At 61.8% G+C, this 15,976-nt stretch overlaps 4 protein-coding genes across 9 annotated transcripts in view; 3 read left to right on the top strand and 1 right to left on the bottom strand.

The window, feature by feature from the left end:
- Positions 1-14: 14 nt before the first annotated feature.
- UBL5 (ubiquitin like 5) lies at positions 15-15,443 on the bottom strand. Of its 4 annotated transcripts, none has more exons than XM_080571505.1 (5): positions 15,437-15,443; positions 1,633-1,693; positions 1,106-1,189; positions 964-1,001; positions 15-246 (listed from the first exon to the last, which is right to left on the bottom strand). In XM_080571505.1, the coding sequence occupies exons 2-5, from the start codon at positions 1,686-1,688 to the stop codon at positions 203-205; spliced, it is 222 nt and encodes a 73-aa protein (XP_080427631.1). In that variant the 5' UTR covers positions 1,689-1,693; positions 15,437-15,443; the 3' UTR covers positions 15-202. The 4 variants fall into 4 exon arrangements, with proteins under 4 accessions (XP_080427631.1, XP_080427628.1, XP_080427629.1 ...); XM_080571502.1 differs by lacking the exon at positions 15,437-15,443 and adding an exon at positions 2,066-2,159; XM_080571503.1 differs by lacking the exon at positions 15,437-15,443 and adding an exon at positions 1,923-2,132.
- FBXL12 (F-box and leucine rich repeat protein 12) lies at positions 2,088-4,227 on the top strand. Its single transcript, XM_080571489.1, has 3 exons — positions 2,088-2,266; positions 2,470-2,542; positions 2,646-4,227. The coding sequence occupies exons 1-3, from the start codon at positions 2,160-2,162 to the stop codon at positions 3,396-3,398; spliced, it is 933 nt and encodes a 310-aa protein (XP_080427615.1). The 5' UTR covers positions 2,088-2,159; the 3' UTR covers positions 3,399-4,227.
- On the top strand, positions 6,115-9,010 carry LOC308184412 (hepatic lectin-like). Its single transcript, XM_080571491.1, has 6 exons — positions 6,115-6,274; positions 7,126-7,233; positions 7,495-7,569; positions 7,872-8,023; positions 8,345-8,457; positions 8,667-9,010. The coding sequence occupies exons 1-6, from the start codon at positions 6,232-6,234 to the stop codon at positions 8,800-8,802; spliced, it is 627 nt and encodes a 208-aa protein (XP_080427617.1). The 5' UTR covers positions 6,115-6,231; the 3' UTR covers positions 8,803-9,010.
- LOC308184406 (LIM homeobox transcription factor 1-alpha-like) overlaps positions 9,447-15,976 on the top strand; it is a 30,753-nt gene continuing 24,223 nt past the window's right edge. The window contains exons 1-3 of one of the 3 annotated variants that reach the window (XM_080571476.1): positions 9,447-9,708; positions 10,564-10,629; positions 13,727-13,913. In XM_080571476.1, coding sequence (XP_080427602.1) covers positions 10,572-10,629; positions 13,727-13,913 — 245 coding nt within the window. In that variant the 5' untranslated portion in view covers positions 9,447-9,708; positions 10,564-10,571. The other 2 variants (XM_080571475.1, XM_080571477.1) reach the window with 2 other exon arrangements.

The following is a 15,976-nucleotide window of genomic DNA, read 5'->3' on the forward strand; positions in this document are numbered from 1 at the left end:
CAGAGAGCAGCGAGTGGAGGGAGGAGTTTATTAGAAACTAGAAAAAAAACCACCCGTGGGGACGCTTAGAGCCTCAGCGGGGCCGGAGCCCAGCCATGCCGGGGGAAAGGAATGGGGGATCCCATGGGGGGACACTGGTTTCACTGGTGGGTGGGGGAACTGGGAGCACTGGGAAGGGATGAGGAGGCCGCTGGTGGCCCGGCTACTGGTAGTACAGCTCCAGGTTCATGCCATCGTGGATCTCATCTGCAGGCTGGAGTTAAGGAGAGGGGGAAGGAACCGAACGTGAGCTGGCTGCGCGTCCCGGTGGCCAACGGCACCGTGGCTCGCATCAGGGACAGCGCGGCCACCAGGAGCAGGGAGGCGATCGCCCCCCCTGCACCCTGCTCTGGTGAGGCCGCACCTCGAGTGCTGCGTTCAGTTTTGGGCCCCTCGCTACCAGAAGGGCATCGAGGCGCTGGAGCGTGTCCAGAGAAGGGCTCCGAAGCTGGGGAAGGGCCTGGAGCACAAAAGGGAGGTGCGGGGAGCCGGGGGTCGGCCTCTTCTCGCAGGTAACCAGTGACAGGACCAGAGGGAACGGTCCCAAGTTGCGCCAGGGGAGGTTCAGGTTGGAAATTTTGAGAAGTTTCTGCTCAGAAAGAGCGGTCAGGCGTTGGGACGGGTTGCCCGGGGAGGCGGCGGAGTCACCGTCCCCGGGGGTGTTCAAGGAAAGGTTGGACGTGGCGCTTGGGGACACGGTTCGGTGGGTGGCAGCGGCGGCAGGGGGACTATTGGCCCTTGGAGGGCTTCTCCAACCTTAATAATTCCACGAGGTGGTTGTGACGGGGGTGACGACGTCCCCGTTCCCCGGTTGAACCTCCCCGCCTGCTAACGGCACAGTGCCAGGCACCCGCCCTCGCCCCCCTATTTAACGGGAACGCGCCCCCGGAGGGGGGCCGCCGCGACGCCCCGCAGGAAGGATACAGTCCCCGAGCGTGACGTGGTCCTTGAAGATGGTGTACCTGCGGGGAACGCGACAGTGAGGCACGGGCCGGTCGTCACGGCCCCGTCCCGAAGCGCCCCGGGGACGCAGCGGGTGCTCCCTGTCCCCTCCCCGGCCGCTCACCACTTCTTCAGCACGATCTTGTCCCAGCGGGTCCCCGTCTGCGCCGCAATGAGCTTCTTCAAGTCGCGGATGGAGTCCTCGGTGCTGGCGGCCCCGTTAAGGAAAGCAGAAGCAGGAGGAGCCCCCCCTGTGCCCTCCAGCGTCCCCCCAGCACCCTCCAGCGTCCCCCCAGCACCCCCCTGGTGCTCCTTGGTGCCCTCCCAGTCCCCAGTACCCTCTCGGTGCCTCCCCCAGAGCCCTCCTGGTGCTTTCCTGGTCCCCTCCCAGTGTCCCCCAGTCCCCTCCCAGTGTTCTCCCAGTCCCCCAGTGCCCCCCAGTCCTCCCCAGTGCTCTCCCAGTCCCCCCCAGTCCTCCCTCTGGTGCCCTCACAGTCCCCTCCCAGTCCCCCAGTGCCCTCCCAGTAGTCTCCTGGTCCCCTGGCAACCCCCTGGTCTCCTCCCCGGTCCCCTGGTGCCCGCTGGTGTCCCCCCCGGTGCCATCCCGGTCCCCCGGTGCCCCCCCGGTGCTATCCCGGTCCCGGGGGATACTTGCATTTCACCCGCACCTTCTTGCCCAAGCGGTCGTTGCAAACGACTTCGATCATGGTTGCTGGGGGAAAACAGGGGTCACCGGGGGGTGCTCGGGGGAACGGCGGCGAAAGGGGGGGGGGGGGGGGGAGGTGGTTACCGGGAACGGGGGGGGGGGGTTACCGGAGGGGGAGTACCGGGGGGAGGGGTTACTGGGGCTGAGGGTTACCAGGGGTGGGGTTTATGGGGGGGGTTGGGGGTTACCGGTGGCGGGGGTTACCGGTGGCGGGGGTTACCGGAGGGGGGCTTACTGGGGGAGTGAGTTACCGGAGGCGGGCTTTACCGGGAACGGGGATTACCGAGAAGCGGGAGGATTGCTAAGAGTGACGGGAGAGACCCCGGGAGGGTTTATCGGGGCTAACGGGGCCCACGCGGGGGAGGTCCCAGCACTCACCGCCGCCGCCGCCGTTCCCTGCGCAGCTCCTCCGCCGCCTCCGCCGCACCGGAAGCGGAAGTGCGCGGGGCCGGAAGCGCCGCGGCGCCCCCTAATGGCGGCGCGCAAGATGGCGGCCAAGATGGCGGCGGAGATGCCTGACTCGGTGCTGCTGCGGGTCCTGGCGCTGTTGCCGCTGCGGGATCGGCTCCGTGCGGCCAGGTGGGGCCGGCACCGGCGACCAGGCCTCTCCCGCGGCCTCCTGCGGAGCCCTGGCCGCTTCCTTCGGTCTCCAAGCCCCGACTGCCTCCTTCCCCGAGGGTCCCCGGTCCCCCGGCCGCCTCCTCCCCGGTCCCCCGGGGGCTCGGCCGCCTCCTCTCCGGTCCCCCGGCCTCCTCCGTGACTCCTTTCTCTCCTCCCTGCAGGGTCTGCCGGCGTTGGAGGCAGCTGGTGCAGGACCGGGTGCTGTGGGCAGACGTGGACCTGAGCCCACACAAGGTGGGCTTCTTCCCCGGCTGCGGTCCGCACCCCTCCGGCCCCCTTGTGTGATCGCCCCCCTTTTTTTATTTTTTATTTATTTCTATTTATTTTCTCCCCCCAGCTCAGCACCAAGATCCTGTGGCAGCTGGTGCGGCACCGCCTGGGCGACAGCCTGAGGACGCTGCGGGTTCGGGGCGCGCTGCTTGCCGGCGGCAGGGAGCGGCTGCTGACCCCTGCGCTGCTGGCCGCCCTGGCAAAACGCTGCCCGCGGCTCACAAGGCTCTGTCTGGCCGAAGCCGACCTGCGCCTGCTGCCCTACGAGAGCTTCCCCGATTCCATCACGGTGCTGGAGCTGAGCCGCTGCGAAATCCCTGCTGCCTGGTTCTGCGGCTCTGACGCCCAAGCCCTGCCCCGGCTGCAGCACCTTGTGGTCCGCAAAGTCCCTGCGTTTTCCAACCAGCACCTGCTGAACGTCTCTTCCCGCAACCGCCTGAGGACGCTGACCCTGTCGGGGACCTACCGCATAACAGACGCGGGGATTCAGAGCGCGGCTCCGCACCTGGAGCAGCTGGAGCGCCTGGTGCTGCGTCACTGCGTCGTTACCGACTCGGCCCTGCACTTCATCGGGCGCCACATGAAACATCTCCGGTTCCTGGAGATCAGCAGCACTCACTCCCTGACAAACATGGGCCTGGCTTGTTTAGCAGCCCTGACGTGCCTGGAGACGCTGCACCTTGACCACTGCAATAAGTTTTCCCCCGATGCCATTGCCACTTTGTGCCAAGCGCTTCCCCAGCTGAGGAACCTGAAACTGGACGGGGCTGACTTTGGAGATGAGGCAATGGGTAAAATTCAGGCGAGCTTGCCAAACTAGCTTCTCACACACTCCTTGAACAGCCCAAAGTGGGAGGGCGTTCACCACTCATTGCTGAGTTTCCAATTCCCCTTTTTGGGGGTAAAACCTTATTACCTGGGAGCTGCTGTTCACGTTTTGGGGAACAGAATTATTTAGGGGCTGAAACAGTGAGCCAAGCTGGTCTGGCTGAGGCTAGAGGGTGTGTGCGTGGCCGGTTTACAAGCTAAAGCTCTGTTTGCTCCTCTTCCCCCTGCTGCTAAGCATCAGGCAGCAGCTTAACGCGTGCCGAATTGCAGGAGTGAAGCGAGGCGCCCTCCTGCCGCTGAGCCCAAAGCCCAGACGTCCAGTTAATGCCTAACCCGATTGCCTCACCGCCCCGCACGTAGGCTGCAGGCTGTGCTGAGGAAGAAATATTTCAGCCACACGTGCCAGGGCTGTGTTCTTGGAAGAGCTGGGGTGATCTGCCCAGACAGCGTTGTTGTCACAGGCCAGGCTGTCATCACACTGGTGCCTTCCCCCAGGACTGGTGTTTGAAGCTGTTCTCCAGGAAGTTTTGGTCCCGGGGCTTCCTAAATGGTGCTAAGAACAACGGGTGGCCACAGGCGGACTGGCGTGGGCTTGCAGGCATCGTCGAGGCTGCCATCGCCTCTCTTGGCTTTCCTGGGAGCAGCCACGTTGCCCTGCCACTTTTTATTGCCCCGGATCTCCTCCCACCTGCAGTGTTGTAACCCCAGATAACGGACGTTGTGGCTGTAGCGCTGTGACATTGCTATTCTTGGATCGCGGAGTCAGCCAAGGGCGTTTTTAAATCAGATATTGTATTTATTAAATAAATAACAAATATTTTGACTTATGTCTCCTCCCTGCTGCAAGGTTTTAACTGAACTAAATAAAATAAAGAATTCAGGCAGCTTCTGACACCAAGCAGTGCACTCGGGTATTAACAAAGCTGCGGTGAGACAAGGTGCCTCGGGGACACCCAGGGATTTGTCTCCCACTTTAGCCACCCTTCCAGTCCTAGGGAATATTTTCCTTTATGGTAGGGACAACGCTTGAAGAGAGCTCGAGCAAATGTCCAGGCCCAGGATCCTCTAAGAGATTCTCTTGGATGTTCACATCCCCTCTGATACAAACCGGTTTCCTGCAGAACACAAGTTGCTCGATGTTTTTTTCCCTAGTGGGAGCCAGGAGAGACAAGGGAGATTTCCTAGGAAATGCAGTGGGAGGAAGGATTAATGGCTCTGCTGAGCCTCTCTCCTACCAGGTCCTGCTTCGAGACGCGGCTCTTTTCACCCCCTGCACCCCCTCCCCTCCGTTCAGCTGCGGGTTGTGCAACGAGCTGCTAGGTTTCGGCCAGCCCTGGATGGCACTGACCCCTGTGACGAAATCCTCGTTGCTGTGCGCCTCGCTAGCAGCCGGTCTTTGTGCCCTGGCCTCATTCTGCTTTCCTGTTCCTATACACAAACAATCTCGCTGTAGCTTTGGGGCAAATAAACAGTGGTAAATGCCCCAGCTCTGCTTTGGAAAGCATCCCAAGGCTGCCAGCTTAATAACCGCTGCTACGTGTTTATCGCAGGCCCAGAGATTTACGCTGGAGTAATTAGCGTTATTAAAACTTCAGCACTATCTGTCCCAGCACTCTCTGGGCTCGGAGAGCGAAGGTAAAACAGCAAAAGGGAAAATTAAAACCAGACAAATTTGTCAGTCAGTCAACGTGCAGCCTGATGCCGGGAGAACCTAAATGTTCTCCCGATGTTTGCAGTGGGATGCTTGCGAGCCTGATGGCACAGCGCACCGAACAACGTAATTTAATATCTGACGGTCCCAACTTGCCCGTTTTCCATCATCTCTGCAGAATGCATAATTTCTGAACGTGGAATAGCACAGAACAGCAATTGCAAGTCCACGCGCCTCAGAGCAGCCTTCCCGCTGCATTAAGTTTTGGCTGCTGGCTATCGCCTGAGGGGAACTGTGAATATTGGGTGACCAGAGGCAAAATGTAGGAGTGAAGGACTGGAAGGGCCCTCTGAAGTCATCCATCGATGCCCCAGCAGCACAGCATTGCCCCTCCTCATCCATCAGCTGAAGCATCTTCTCCCCACAAGCTTTGGGGAGCTCTTCCAGGGCCTCATTTCTTCTCAGTCCCAAGCTCGGAGGGGGGTCCGGTCTCCATTTCATCTTTGGCCATCACGTAACTCCTTTAGCTTGCACGGTTCTTCCCCCAAGCCCGCCTCACTGTGTGCACATCACAGAAGCAACCCCCTACGCTTCTTAAATGCGGGCCGAAAGACTTGCAGAAAGCCAGCCACAACCCCAGCAAAGCCGGCGTATGGAACAGGAGACGGGGTTGTGTCGGGGCTGAGGGGAGTGAAGGCCACGGCCCCCAAAACGAAAAGAATTCGGCACAGAGAGGCCCTGAACTCCGGGTTATCGATGAATTCAGGGAGCAGCGCTTCGTCAGAAGGCTGACGTTCCCAAGCAGCGCCTTCCCAAACCGGAGTCTGTTTTCCAGACCTGCTCTGGAAGCGGCACGTTCGTTCCCTTCCACTCGAGGGAACCGCCTCAGGAAGCCGACAATTTGCCCTTTTCACTCCACAGGGATGTTCAACCCAAACGGGCGCCCGGCTCGGCTGGCCGAGAGCCCCCCAGACGGGCGGGTTGTTGGAAGTGGACGCGATCCAAGCTGCTATTTTGAGAGCAGGAGCCAATAAGAGGCAGCTCGAAAACCTGCTGGTTAAACGCTAACCTTTGGACCGAACGTCCCCAGAGGCTCTGCGCGTCCTCTCCTCCAAACACTCTGATGACCAAGCTCCTACCTACGTGCTCCTAGGGCCAGCCAAAGCTCGTGGCGATGGACGAGGAACATCTCCACGATGACCTGCACATCTTTAAAGGTAAACCTCGGCCCTGCTAAACCCTTCGATCCGCTGCTTCATGGAGAGAGGCACCGAGCCCCGGTCTCCCAGCCTGGTCTTCCCCTGCCAAGGCGCCTGGTTTGTGAGGAAGAGGAAGGTCTGGTCTTCAGGGCAGCCGTTAGGGAGCTTGGCTAATTGGATCTAACGGGCTTGATTGGTTGGGGTGAGGAACCTTGCCCTAAGAAGCTGCTCCCTGAGTTGAGAATCAGCTGGAGAACGGGTGAGGGGGGCAGTGAGGGGCTGTGGGTGCTGGGGAGGAGCCGGGTGCCCACCCAGCAGCACCCGAGAGTGGGTTCGTTCAACCTGGAAGGGACCCAGGGCCCCAAAATGGGCTCCCAGCACCCTCACAGACCTCCCAAGGGTGGCTCTGACCCCCTCCGAGCCCCCCAGCACCAGTAAGGGACAGCAAAGACCCCCCCCCAGAGGGCTGTCACTAGGGAAATCCATTTTGCTTTTCCACCAGGCAGCCAGGAGGGTCTAGAACATGTCATATCCCAAAATACACAGCATAAAAACATCATTTCTGTAGAGGAGGCACTGGTTTTGTTCTGTTTGTGTGAAACCTGGCAGAAAATCACCTGCCCTGCCCCATAACACGGGGCAATGCTAGCACAAGGCACCGGCGTGACAGCCGTTGTGCCCATCGCTGTGCCCCAGAGGGGTCGGGACAGGAGCTACCACCCAAATTTTGCCTTCTGTAGCAAAAAGTTAACCATTCCAGGTTATTCATTAACCCTTCTATCAATGGAGCCCGAGGAGCTATGAAACTCAAATTAATCCGGTGGCCAGAGGGGAACCGTTTTTCACATCTCTTGTGTTTTATTTTAAAGACAGAAGCTTCTTCCAGCAGAAGCTGAGGTCCTTTCTCACGATTTACCTTCTGCTGGCGCTCTCCTTCTTGCTGATGATCACCCTGTTTGCGGTGTCGCTCTCCAGAGGTACCAAAGCCCCTCTGAGCGGGTGGATGCTTCACGCTAATTCACGCTAATTAATGAGGCGGGTAGGACCAAGAGATGCATGAGGTTGTGGGGCTGGGGGCTGGCACCATGCTGGGGGCTCGGACCTCCACGGAGACCTCCAAAGGATGAGGCATGGAGCAGGGAGTGGGTTCAATGCACCAGAACAGAGCTCATCCTCATCCTTGGCCGATACCAGTACAACCAGTACCCCACCGTGTCTCTCTCCCTCTCTCAACGCAGTTTCTGCCATCTCTTCTAAACTCAACGAGGTGCACACAGAGAAGAAACTGAACTTTTCCAACAGGGATTCCCTCTGTAAGTCCCGCAAGCTGCCCAGACCCACGGCTTTGTACCCCCCCAGCCCCCGCGCTTTCCCTAAGCTGGCACCTGCACAGACAGGGCTCCAGGAGGGCTGGGTGGTCCAGCGGGGTCTGCTCTCCTGCCTTCTGACAAGTTTTTTTTCCATTGGAAATAAAAATCCACCTTGTAGTAGAGGCGTCTTTTAGGTGCTTTTGTGGGAACCCAATATACAGCTGCAGGATTGTGCCCGCACCAGTTTGGCACTGGAGCACTGCTGGGAAATCCCTCCTGACTGCCCCCCATCCTTCTTCCCCCAGTGTTTCCCTGCGGAGCCGAAGCCAGGGAGTGGGAATACTTCGATGGCAAATGCTACTACTTCTCCATAGACAGAATGAGCTGGTACAAGGCAAAGACCCAGTGCGAGGAGATGCACTCGCGCCTGGCCATCATTAACAGCTTCGCCAAGCAGGTAAAGACCCCAGCAGCCACCAGTTAGACCCAGCTCCTGTCCGCATCCTTTGCTCCGTGCCCCACGGCCCCAACTTTGGGATGCCGGAGCATCCCAGAGCCTGCTGTTGTCCTCGGCAGCAGCCAGCAGAGAGCAGGCAGAACTCGTGCTGCCTGCCCGCCAGGCCGGGCTCCGCGGTTCTGCGGGATGCTCTGGTCCCCGTCCCGCTCCTCCGCGACCCCAAGGAGCAGCCAAGCGCAGGGCTCGGCTGTGCCCCGAGCCCGCTGGCTCCCGGAGCCCTTTCCTGGCGCTTTCCCCTCCTGATCCCTCTCCCCGCTGCAGAATTTTGTCATGTTCAGGACAAGGAATGAGCGCTTCTGGATTGGGCTGACGGACGGGAACTCGGAAGGGGAGTGGGAATGGATCGACGGGACCGACTACAAGAGCACGTTCACGTGAGTGCCAGCCTGCCCCCCCCGGGCACCCCAAAACCGCAGCCTGCTGGCGCACCCCTGTTTCACACCAGGTCTAACACAGTAGCAGAGCCAAGCGCAGCATCTAAAGGCGCCCAGAATCATCCAAAATCATCCAAGACAGGCGTAGCTAGTCCCCACCCCACGCTCCCTGCATTTCCCTCACCCGATTCGACATTTTCTCTGCCCAGGTTCTGGAAGGAGGGCGAGCCCAACAACAGCGGCAACAACGAGGACTGCGCCCACGTCTGGACCTCTGGGCAGTGGAACGACGTCTACTGCACCTTCGAGTGCTACTACCTCTGCGAAAAGCCTGTGCCCCACTGAGCGGTGCTGAGCAAAGCGGCGTGCCGGCGCCCCGGCACCCCAAATGTTTCCTTTCTCTTCTTAATTTATACTATCCTGCCCGTTTCCTGCCGGTTCCTCTCGACCGCCCTGTCCCGCTGGGGACGGGGTTGGACTTCCATGGTCCTAAGCAGGAATCCAGCTTCTCCATGGGGAGCTCGGCCGAATAAAGGAGGATTATTGCTCTGGAGCAATGGTTAACGCGGCCTCTCTGCTCTGGGGAGGCCGAGCTGGGGCGGCGGCGGGCACAAAGGGGATGCAGGGTGCGGGTCGAGCGCTGTGTCTGGGGAGTTGGTGCCAGCTCAGTTTTCCTATCAGGGAAAAAAAAAATAGTCATTTTTGGGAACTTTTCCTTTTTTTTAAAAAAAAAAAATATAATTTGGATTCCACTTTGCAAAACTGCCCGGCCCCCGCTTGGCATCGGATGAGCCGAGCTTTGCGCTGTGCCAAGAGGGGCTGCTGGCACCAAAAGGTGGGCGCCCCCCCCCGCCATGGCGCCCCCCCCGCCATAGCGCCCCCCCTATAAGGACCCCCCCCCCCCCCCATAGGGACACCCCCCCTACAAGGAACCCCCCCCAACAAGGGCACCCCCCCGCCGCGCCCCATCCCGGGGGTCCCCTGCCTCCTTCTCGCCCCGGGGGAGCCCCCGGGGTTCAGGGGGCGGCCGGGCCGGGCAGCCCCCGGGGGGGTCCCCACCGTCCCCCCCCCTCTCCCCGCTGCCGGGACGGTGCCGGCGGCGGATTCGTTTGGAAGCCGGGGGAGGGCCGGGGCCATCGAAGCGAGCCGAGCCCGGGCACCGCGACCGCCCCGACGGCGGGAGGACGAGCCGCCGCCTTCCCTGTCGGCGACACGGCTGTCGCGACAGAACCGGCAGCCCTTCGGGGAGCGGTAAAGCGGCGGATTAACGCGCCGGGCTGCGCGGAGCCCCACGACCGCCCTATTCCCACGGAACCCCGACCCCGGCGCCAGCGGGGAGCGCCGCCTCTATCGCGACAGTCGCCGACGGGGCTCCGCGCGCAGCGGGCTCCAGCTCGGGGGGCCCGGCGGGATGGGGCCCCCGACGCGCTCCCGGCTCAGGCGCGCTCCCGGGGGAGGCGGGGGGCGGCGGCGCTCACGGGCACGGGCGCGGACACGAGCGGGGGCTGCGCGCTCTGCCCCGCGCACACTCGCGCCCCGCTCCGCTCCCCGAAAAGCGCCGGTGCCGGTACCGGTGCCGGTGCCGCCGGTGCCCCGGTAGGTGCCGAGCACGAGGGAGGGAGGGGGGGGGGGGTCGCGGGGAGCCGGTACCCGGTTGACGGCAACCCCGGGGACGCGCTCCCGGTGCGCCCCGTCCGGGCGCGGAGAACCCACCCAGCACCGGGCACCGGGAACCGGGCACCGGACACCGGGAACCGGGCACCGGGAACCGGGCACCGGGAGCCGGCCCGCGGGTGTGTGGGGGGGGGGTCCCGTCGGGTCTCCTGGACGCGGAGCTGGGGATGGGGGGAGCGACCCCCGCCGCGGCATCCCCGGGACCCGGAGCGGACGGGGAGGCTCCCGGGGATCCCGGGGGCAAGGTCGGGGCTTGCCCTAACGGGACCGGGAGGACCGGGGCGGGTGCGCGTCGCCGCCGCCGGGATTTCGTTGCCGTTCGTTTACCGGGACGCGGAGAACGCCGGGGGTCGACGGGACCCCCCCGGGGCTGGGGGGGGGCTTTGGGCTCGGTCCCCCCCGGCCGGTCCTAACGCTGCTCTCCGCCCGCAGCCGCCGGGATGAAGACGGAGGAGGCTCCGTCCTGCTTGCAGCAGGCGACGCCGGTTCTGGGCTTCGGTGAGTGCCGGGGGCGGCGGGGAACGAGCAGAGCCCGGCCCCAACCCTCCCGTCCCGTCCCGTCCCGTCCTGTCCCCGTCCCCCTCCGTCCCTATCGGCTCCGGTCCCGGTGCTCCGGGAACGGGAGCGGCCCCGGGCTCAGCCCGGTTTTGCGGTTTGATGCTTTGGAGGCAGCCCAAGCCCCGGTAAAGCTGCGAAACGTCCCCCTCGTCCCCCTTCCCCTGCGACCCCAAAACAGCTCCGGGGGGCTGGTGCTGTCCTTACGGTGCTCGGTGGCTCCAGCGAGGCACCGAGCGCGGGATGGACGGGGACAGCCCCGGCATCCGACCCTTCCTTGCCTGCCCTGACCCCAAAAAAAAAGCCCCTTCGCCTCCTCCGAGCCCCGTTCCCCCCCATTTCCTCGCTGATTTTACGCACAACCCAACTGCGCACCCGCACCCTGCCTGGGGTTTGCCGCTCCCCAACGGAGCGAGGCCGGATCCGGCCACCCCAGCAGGGCCTGGCCGGGCGGGGGGGCACAATTTAGACCGAGGCACCCGAGGGCTGCCCCCCTGATGCCTTCGCCCCTTCTCGCAGAGCTGCGGCAGGGTGGGTGGAAATTGCTCTTCGTTAGCACAGCGGCTGGGCCAAACTGTTGCATTTCTACGGCCGCTCGTAAAAGGCTGAGGTCTTTGGGGCAGCGAAGGGCAGAACCTCCTCCGCTTTCGGTTCCCGCTGGGGAATGGGGGCAGCCGGCGTTCCCCCGGGCCTTTTCGCATCCCCTCTGCCCCCCGAGCTCGACACCGCTCACGCTGTGCTAAGGGCATCGTTCGCGTTCGTGTCCTTGCACCGAGAGAGGCTCTGGTGGGAATCACAGCCTGGCAGAGCTGCGCTGCTGTCCCTGCCCCTGCATCCCGACCCTTCCTCCCCCCAGCCTCAATCCCCAGCAGCCTCCCTGCCCACCCCCTCCGCTCCCAAGTTTTCTGCCTCTCCCTTTCACAGCGATCCCCCTTTTGCTATGAAACGGTCCCCGGCTGTTTAAATATCCGCCCTGGGCTAATCCGGCGTGAAACGATTCCCTGCTTTTTCCCCCCAAATTAAAGAGGAGTTTGGGGTCGTCGGCCACACACCGTAACCCACTGGAGGTTTGGTCCCTTGGGATGCAAGAAGGGTGAAAATGTTTGACCGCAGGAGTTGCTAGCGGAGGAAAAAAGGGGGAACTGGACGGAGGTGGGATGAGCACCCACGGTCCCACCGTGCCGGTGCTGCGCCATCACAGCCCTCCTCGTGGCCCCGGTGCCGGTGTGCTGCTGCTCCGGCACGGCACACCTTCATTTGTCACCTTCCTGAGCTCAAATCCCCATTTCCACCCCCGAGCTGCTTGCAGGGGCTGCAGCGAGGACAGATCCGTGCCTCTGCCCTTGAGGAGCGAGTTTTGGGCTTGCTGCAGCACCGAGAGCCCCGACACCGGCTCTGGCCCCAGCCGTTCAGGGTGGCTGCAAGAAGCGTAAGCTTTCAGGGTCTGTCCCCCTCCCACAGGAGCTGCTGTCCCATTTCCAAGCCCCAGCACTCGATTAAGAGGCTGTGCTGAGCCCGGGAGCCGCGAGGGGCTTGGGCAAGCAGCCGAAGTCAGCTGGGATGGGATGCCGGTGGTGCAGGACCCCATGAAACGTGGCAGAAGCTGCTGCTGCCCAACACACCCCCGTTTTTGGAGGTGCTTGTGGGTGTAGCGAACCCGAATTACTCAAATTTACTCCCTGCCGACATTTCCTCCTGCCTTGGTGTAATGGCAGCAGTGCCCAAAACGCAAAGAGGATCACCTGCCTTTACCCAAATTTCCCAGAGCCACCCTCGCCTTTGCTGCGGTTTCAGATGATTTCAGGACGTTGTGGCTTCTCCGTCTCTGGCTGCAGCTAAACCTGGGCAGAGCGAGCGCTCAGAAAGCTTCCTGCGTGCAGACACTTTCTGCCCACCCGCATTTTGTCCCTGCAGCAGCCCTGCCTGCTCCGTGCCCCCTCTGCACCCGGGGCACACATTTCCAAAAGCTGGAAAAGCTGGAAAGCCAGCTGCCGAGGGGCTGGGTCAGGGCTCCTCCGTGTGTCCCAGCCCGGTTTTGGTGCAAATCTCTCTTTGGGCAGAGGCCAGCAGAACCCCTCTCCACTCCTCGCCCCGGAGCAGTGACCTGCGTCTGGTCCTGCTGCTCGCCAAGGGCTCGAGCCCTCCGAGCCCCCCGCTCCTCCGAGACCTTGCTTCCCCTCGGCAGCTTCGTCCCCGTGAAGCCACCGTGTCCCCCCCAGCCCCTCTGGGGCAGGTGTTCCCAGGCTGGGGAGGGAGAGGACGGTGATAAGCGCTCGTAAAAGCCAAGGAGCTTGGCACCGTGGAGGCTGTGCGCATCGGAGGGGGCGTCTCTGCCTGGCTCAGCCTGCAGCCCAGATCCAGCGCGGCAGATAGTGCATTTATTGCTCACTCCTCTACCTTGAAGCTATCATGACGAAGCCTTTGAAGAGCAGCCATAGATTTGCATGTTGATAAAGCTGAGGGGAAAAAAAAAAAATTCCCAAATCTCTGCAGCCTTTCCTCTTTTAAACAGCTTAGCACCGAGCGTGGGGCGAAAGTGGGCAAAATTCACCCCCGGGGCCGTGCCCTGGCCTGGGTCAAGGTTTGCAGCCCCGCCACCTCCTGCGTGGATCTGCTCCACGTTGGCTCCCCGGTTCCCATTGTGCGTGTCCCCCACGTCCAGCTCGTGCGACGCCGGGAGCGCGATTCCCCTGGAAGTCACCGCACAGAAACCCTTTCCTCTGCTTTCGCAGGAGCGGCTTTGCTGCTGCTTTCGCATGGGCCAACTTCTGCCTTCATTTTCAAGGCTGAGCTCCATGCCGAGCCTCCCTTCTCGCCCTCCTGTGCGTGCTCAGCCGCTGACACCAACACCACGTGGTGCTTTTTTTTTTAAAAAAAAAAACAACAAAAAACCCACCCAAACCAGTAGATAATCGTGCAAGCAAACGGTTGTGCGAGGCTAAGCGTCGCCCCCTCCCAAAAGGCAGACACCCCCGCACGGAACATGCGTCCCGGGGCAGAGCCCAGCTCCTTCTCACGCCGCCTTCTCCCCGCCGCCCAGGTTCCGACCCCAAGATGCGGGAGGTGTGCGCCGGCTGCGACACCCCCATCTCCGACCGCTTCCTCCTGCGCGTCAACGAGCGCTCCTGGCACGAAGGCTGCGTGAAATGCGCCGTCTGCCTGCAGCCCCTCTCCGGCACCTGCTACTGCCGCAACCGGCAGCTCTACTGCAAGCACGACTACGAGAAGTAAGTGATTTTTTATTTTTTTTTTTTGGCCGGGCTCGGCGCTGACCGTCTCCATCCCAGGCGGGGAGGGAGCTGGTGCAAAGTGGGGTCCTGGAAGCGTGGCCACTGGTGGCGCGCAGGGCGGCGAGCAGCAGGTGAGGCGAGCAGGGGCACGGAGGCGTGCTGTCTCGATTTTCCGCCACGACGTTGGGATCGAAGGCTCTCCTGGGCTGCTGGGATGGAAGGAGGGAGGCTGAGCCTTAGGGACACGCCGTCCCGGGTGGATGCTTTGCGTCCTGGTGATGGGGCAGGAGCCGGACCCCGCTCCTCGGTGCGGAGGAGCCCGTCCCAAAGGATGCGCCCTGGGGCTGTGCCGGTTTTCTTGCTGTTGCTCGGCTCTGCTCGCGGTGGCAGCCCCGGCCCTTCAGCAGGGCGGCCACCACCAAGTTCTCCTTCGGAACAACTTGCCAGGGCTTCCAAGAGTAGAAGGGCTTCTGCCTTTCTCTGCTTGTTGTTTCGTTTTAATGGTGTGGATCAAATGAGGTGTTAAAGTGCGAATCTGGAGGTGCAGCATGGAAAAAGGCACCCCGACATTAACCCGTGGCAGGATCAGCTTCCCTCTACTGCTGGGCTCTGCCTTGTGTGTTGGATAAAACACAGCCAGTGCTGCGCGTGGGGTTATTTGGAAAAAAAATCTGGTTTTTAGATTGATTTCGTCAGCAGGGGCAAAAGCTAGAGTGGGATGGTGGAGGTCGTGCTTTGTCATGAGAGTGTGGAAGCAGAAATGAGAGAAACGGGGCCGCGGGCAGGGTGGCATCTCTGCAGTTAGCGAGTCAGGGCGTCCGTCTTGCGCATATTTCCAAGAAAACCGTATTTATCCCCAGCTCAGCCTTGTCTGCAAAACTCAAAGATACGAACACGGGCGTAATTTTTGGGGTGTCTGGTGTTGGCCAGGGAGGTGGGGGAGACGCAGCGGTGGCAGGCCGCACGGACACCCCAGGGTATTGCTGGGTTGCTGGAGTTTGGCAGCATCCTCTAAAGGCTTTTCTGACCGGCCCGATCTTATCTCCTCCGTGCTTCATCAGAGAGCGCAGCCTCCTCCCCGCCCGTGACGCAGGCGCTTGGCAGCGATGGGGATGGCAATAAAAACACCAGGGCTTGCCCGCTTCCCCGGGGTGGCTGGGAGAGCCGGGCAGGCACGAGAAGGCTTCTCCCTCACCCTTCAGCCACAAAGGGTGGGCACCAAGGGCTGCTTGGGTCCGAGCGGGCTGGGCCTCTGCCAGGTCTCTGCTTTGGCCAGGAGGAGCCGGTGGCTGGAGGGGATTTGGTGGCCGCGGTTGCGTGTAATCAGACACAAACGTGTTGGCAAAACCCACCTGCGCAGAGCCCCTCATCCCTCCGAGGAGCTGGGTGCCTGATTTGTGATGGGATTTCCATGGGGTATTGTGGAAACCCCAGCCTCCACGCTGCTTTTGGCCAGAAAAATGCGTCCTCAGGACAGCATGGCCGTGCCATTTCCCCTCGCCCTGCGCTGAATTTGACCACGCCGCCGCTGCTCGGTGCTGGACCCGGTCTGCTCCGTCTCGCTGCAGCGCTTGAAGGACCTCAGCCTGATTTGCAAAGACGCCTTTAGGGTCTACAAGTACTGAAAGTCGGTCCTCTGGGCGCTTCCGACGGCGTCCGCTCAGCACCTTTGCGCTCCCAGCATGGGAATTTCCAGGGAGGCAAACTCTCAGTCCTGCTGTTTGGAAATCCGCTCCCCCCAGAGTCCGCATTCTTGGCCTTGACTCTCCAAAAGTTCCCGGGCTTGGCCAGCGATTAATCCCAGGCTGCAGGACCCAGCGTCGCCCCGGGGCCGCGGCGCAGGCCGTGGCTGCAGCAGGGTGACCTGGAGGGGAGACCCATCTGGCATTTATTCCCCCCTCATGCGAGCTGCGCAATAAGAGGAAAATGCTTTAATGGCGAGATAAGCCAGCAGCTGCAGCTGAACGTGGGGGAAGGAACGGGCTGTTGATCTAGAGATGAAATGTTAAGCCCGAAGATGGATGTTGTTCTGCAGTCCCTATCATATAAAACCACAATCT

This window comes from Anser brachyrhynchus (genome assembly GCF_964034855.1).
Source record: "Anser brachyrhynchus genome assembly, chromosome: 32".
Classification (NCBI taxonomy): Eukaryota; Metazoa; Chordata; class Aves; order Anseriformes; family Anatidae; genus Anser; species Anser brachyrhynchus.

What these genes read in the sequence shown, in the direction of transcription:
- UBL5 (XM_080571505.1), bottom strand. Translation starts at nt 1,688, where the DNA reads ATGATCGAAGTCGTTTGCAACGACCGCTTGGGCAAGAAGGTGCGGGTG. An exon ending in AAGGTGCGGGTGAAATGCAA is followed by an intron (nt 1,190 to 1,632) that starts GTATCCCCCGGG and finishes CGGGGCCGCCAG; the next exon opens with CACCGAGGACTCCATCCGCG. An exon ending in AAGATCGTGCTGAAGAAGTG is followed by an intron (nt 1,002 to 1,105) that starts GTGAGCGGCCGG and finishes CGTTCCCCGCAG; the next exon opens with GTACACCATCTTCAAGGACC.
- FBXL12 (XM_080571489.1), top strand. Translation starts at nt 2,160, where the DNA reads ATGGCGGCGCGCAAGATGGCGGCCAAGATGGCGGCGGAGATGCCTGAC. An exon ending in GATCGGCTCCGTGCGGCCAG is followed by an intron (nt 2,267 to 2,469) that starts GTGGGGCCGGCA and finishes TCCTCCCTGCAG; the next exon opens with GGTCTGCCGGCGTTGGAGGC. An exon ending in TGGACCTGAGCCCACACAAG is followed by an intron (nt 2,543 to 2,645) that starts GTGGGCTTCTTC and finishes TTCTCCCCCCAG; the next exon opens with CTCAGCACCAAGATCCTGTG.
- LOC308184412 (XM_080571491.1), top strand. Translation starts at nt 6,232, where the DNA reads ATGGACGAGGAACATCTCCACGATGACCTGCACATCTTTAAAG. An exon ending in TGCGGTGTCGCTCTCCAGAG is followed by an intron (nt 7,234 to 7,494) that starts GTACCAAAGCCC and finishes CTCTCAACGCAG; the next exon opens with TTTCTGCCATCTCTTCTAAA. An exon ending in TTAACAGCTTCGCCAAGCAG is followed by an intron (nt 8,024 to 8,344) that starts GTAAAGACCCCA and finishes TCCCCGCTGCAG; the next exon opens with AATTTTGTCATGTTCAGGAC.